This window comes from Myotis brandtii, unplaced genomic scaffold (assembly GCF_000412655.1).
Source record: "Myotis brandtii unplaced genomic scaffold, ASM41265v1 scaffold165, whole genome shotgun sequence".
Taxonomy (NCBI): domain Eukaryota; kingdom Metazoa; phylum Chordata; class Mammalia; order Chiroptera; family Vespertilionidae; genus Myotis; species Myotis brandtii.
The window spans coordinates 3,383,006-3,386,866 of record NW_005356042.1 but is presented as its reverse complement, the minus strand read 5'-3'; the positions used below and the strand labels follow the sequence as shown (position 1 = coordinate 3,386,866).

The 3,861-nt window shown below is 45.8% G+C and overlaps 1 protein-coding gene across 1 annotated transcript in view; it reads left to right on the top strand.

Moving 5' to 3' along the window:
- Positions 1–3,283, top strand: part of RPL13 (ribosomal protein L13) — a 4,530-nt gene extending 1,247 nt beyond the window's left edge. Inside the window, exons 5-6 of the mRNA XM_005862487.2 lie at positions 880–936; positions 3,100–3,283. Of these exons, the coding sequence (XP_005862549.1) occupies positions 880–936; positions 3,100–3,258 (216 nt within the window). The 3' untranslated portion in view covers positions 3,259–3,283. The remainder of the gene's footprint in view (positions 1–879; positions 937–3,099) is intronic.
- The last annotated feature ends 578 nt before the right edge of the window (positions 3,284–3,861 follow it).

The following is a 3,861-nucleotide window of genomic DNA, read 5'->3' as shown; positions in this document are numbered from 1 at the left end:
GCGGTGAGGGTTGAGGGGGGTCTCTGAGAGACCGGCAGAGGATGTACGTGGTGTCTGTCCCTGGGTCCAGCTATGGTGAAAAGGAAGATATTTGCTTGTATCCCTTTTGTCCCCCAAAACTTGGCCTTCATGTTTGGGTGGTAAAGAATTGCTAATGAGATGAAAGATCTAAGAATTCCCAAATTAACCCATCAGAACTGCCAGATTCACTCATGTTCCTCAAAACGAGCTTTTCTTTGTTTTGTGGTAATAGCAAAAGCTGTTTGATTGGGAGACTTTTTTACATTGGAAATGTTTTGCTATAAAGTGCTTTATAAATAGCACAAATGTTTCTACAGAAAGATGTTTTTGGTTTTTTTCCAATTTTTTGTTTTTTAGAGAGAGGGAGGGAGGGGGAGAAAAGGCATCTGTGTGCCAGAGACACATGGATTGGTTGCCTCCCACATGCTCCTGACCAACAGGGCCAGCATCAAACCTGCTTGGGCCAATGCTTTTACCACTGAGCCACATCAACGAGGGCCATTAGTTGATTCTTGTATGTTCCCTGACTGACTATTTAACCTGCAAACCTGGTGTGTCGGGGAGGACACTAACCAAATGTGCTATCTGGTCAGGATTCTAGAAAAAAGTTAAGTGTCCATCCAAATGGGCTTCCAGGGAAGTTGTGTTGGGGAGTTGCTTTATGCTCTAGTTGACAGTTTGCTCTGTCTGCATCTCTGGTACAGACATAGGTGCTCTTGTATGTGCCTGTATCTGTCAGATCAGGAATTCAGTGACATGCCATTACTTGGCATAGTCACCCAGGGAGAGGTCTAGGGCTGGCTTGGAGCCCTTAGAGAAATGAGCTGAGCTCAATTGATTCTCGCTTCTCATAAACAGGCTGAAGAACTCAAATTGGCCACCCAGCTGACCGGACCAGTCATGCCCATACGGAATGTAAGTGAAGGTGTTGGGATGATGCTCAAGTGAATGTTTTCTTGGGGTGGGGATTGGCTTAAGGGAGTGAAAGGTGGCAAGAGCATCTTGCATTCTTTTTCCCCCCCTTTTTATTGTTGACAGTATTACAGATATTCCCCAATTTCTCATCCACCCCCTTGAGCATCCTGCATTGTTAACAGATGGACTCCTTGAGGAGGGGGAGGGCCTTGTCTTCTCTTTGAGGAAACTTTGGAGACCCACACTTTTCATCCTTCCATGTTGGGTTCATTTTCCCTCCTTGCTGTTTGGAAAGCTCATGGTGCATTTGGTGATTTTGTAAACTGCCCATCAAGTGACTGGCCCCTTAAGGTTCCTCTGGAAAAGAGGAGGTGGGCCCAAGCCTTCCTTCACTCAGATCTTTGTGTCCAAGCACAGCACCCTACCCATCCTTCGTGTCTAAGGAGGTTGCTTCTGCCTCTACTCTGAGTTTGGGTCCTTTTCTAAATCCAGAGGATATCTTCCTTGGTGGCCTCCCTCTAAGATCTCTCCAGGTTCTAATAACATTTGGGTTCTGAGCCTTGTCACAGGCCTTACTGTAGGCAAGAGTTTGACCTCCTGTGCTCCTTCTAGGTCTACAAGAAGGAGAAAGCCAGGGTCATCACAGAGGAGGAGAAGAACTCAAGGCTTTTGTCCCTGGGTCCAGCTATGGTGAAAAGGAAGATATTTGCTTGTATCCCTTTTGTCCCCCAAAACTTGGCCTTCATGTTTGGGTGGTAAAGAATTGCTAATGAGATGAAAGATCTAAGAATTCCCAAATTAACCCATCAGAACTGCCAGATTCACTCATGTTCCTCAAAACGAGCTTTTCTTTGTTTTGTGGTAATAGCAAAAGCTGTTTGATTGGGAGACTTTTTTACATTGGAAATGTTTTGCTATAAAGTGCTTTATAAATAGCACAAATGTTTCTACAGAAAGATGTTTTTGGTTTTTTTCCAATTTTTTGTTTTTTAGAGAGAGGGAGGGAGGGGGAGAAAAGGCATCTGTGTGCCAGAGACACATGGATTGGTTGCCTCCCACATGCTCCTGACCAACAGGGCCAGCATCAAACCTGCTTGGGCCAATGCTTTTACCACTGAGCCACATCAACGAGGGCCATTAGTTGATTCTTGTATGTTCCCTGACTGACTATTTAACCTGCAAACCTGGTGTGTCGGGGAGGACACTAACCAAATGTGCTATCTGGTCAGGATTCTAGAAAAAAGTTAAGTGTCCATCCAAATGGGCTTCCAGGGAAGTTGTGTTGGGGAGTTGCTTTATGCTCTAGTTGACAGTTTGCTCTGTCTGCATCTCTGGTACAGACATAGGTGCTCTTGTATGTGCCTGTATCTGTCAGATCAGGAATTCAGTGACATGCCATTACTTGGCATAGTCACCCAGGGAGAGGTCTAGGGCTGGCTTGGAGCCCTTAGAGAAATGAGCTGAGCTCAATTGATTCTCGCTTCTCATAAACAGGCTGAAGAACTCAAATTGGCCACCCAGCTGACCGGACCAGTCATGCCCATACGGAATGTAAGTGAAGGTGTTGGGATGATGCTCAAGTGAATGTTTTCTTGGGGTGGGGATTGGCTTAAGGGAGTGAAAGGTGGCAAGAGCATCTTGCATTCTTTTTCCCCCCCTTTTTATTGTTGACAGTATTACAGATATTCCCCAATTTCTCATCCACCCCCTTGAGCATCCTGCATTGTTAACAGATGGACTCCTTGAGGAGGGGGAGGGCCTTGTCTTCTCTTTGAGGAAACTTTGGAGACCCACACTTTTCATCCTTCCATGTTGGGTTCATTTTCCCTCCTTGCTGTTTGGAAAGCTCATGGTGCATTTGGTGATTTTGTAAACTGCCCATCAAGTGACTGGCCCCTTAAGGTTCCTCTGGAAAAGAGGAGGTGGGCCCAAGCCTTCCTTCACTCAGATCTTTGTGTCCAAGCACAGCACCCTACCCATCCTTCGTGTCTAAGGAGGTTGCTTCTGCCTCTACTCTGAGTTTGGGTCCTTTTCTAAATCCAGAGGATATCTTCCTTGGTGGCCTCCCTCTAAGATCTCTCCAGGTTCTAATAACATTTGGGTTCTGAGCCTTGTCACAGGCCTTACTGTAGGCAAGAGTTTGACCTCCTGTGCTCCTTCTAGGTCTACAAGAAGGAGAAAGCCAGGGTCATCACAGAGGAGGAGAAGAACTTCAAGGCTTTTGCCAGTCTTCGCATGGCCCGTGCCAATGCCCGGCTCTTTGGCATCCGGGCAAAAAGAGCCAAAGAAGCTATAGAACAGGATGTTGAAAAGAAAAAATAAAGTGCTGTTGGCAACTTGTGATAAATCTGCAGTCTCCATGTATCAGTCTGTATAAGGGATGGGTGCGGGGCCTTTTTTTCCTTAGGGGATCCTGAGGGCTGGGCAGGGGATTAGGGTGTTCTTATAAGGCAGCCCAGATGCTGGGTTGCATCCTACTTCTTGTATTTTAGGATTACTGTTTGATCAATTGATTGAATAATTTAATCTGTGACAAGATTACAAATCTAATTTTCAAGTTGAGCTTCCATTTTTGTTGATTAAACCAGTACCCAGTTATTTTAGCATCTCTGGGCTTGTCTGCATCCCTGCTGTGCTGAGTAGCAGCAGCAGACTTGTAGGCTTGCATGCTTTGCTGCAGAAGATAATCCTCTGGTTGTCCCTGCTTGGCTGAGAAGTGGCAGTCAGGGAATTCCACTGCTCACCCCAGAGGGAGGTTGGAGCCCAGCCAAGTGTTCCCTTTGTGGGCAAAATGGTACCCAGAGAGTGTGTTTTCTCTACAAGTGAGATGCTCAGTTAAGGCCCCATTTTTGTCCTGTACTGTTGACTTTAAGCATCAAAAATTAAGTTTGTAAGATGGCTGATTTTAATGGAAATTGTGTCAGA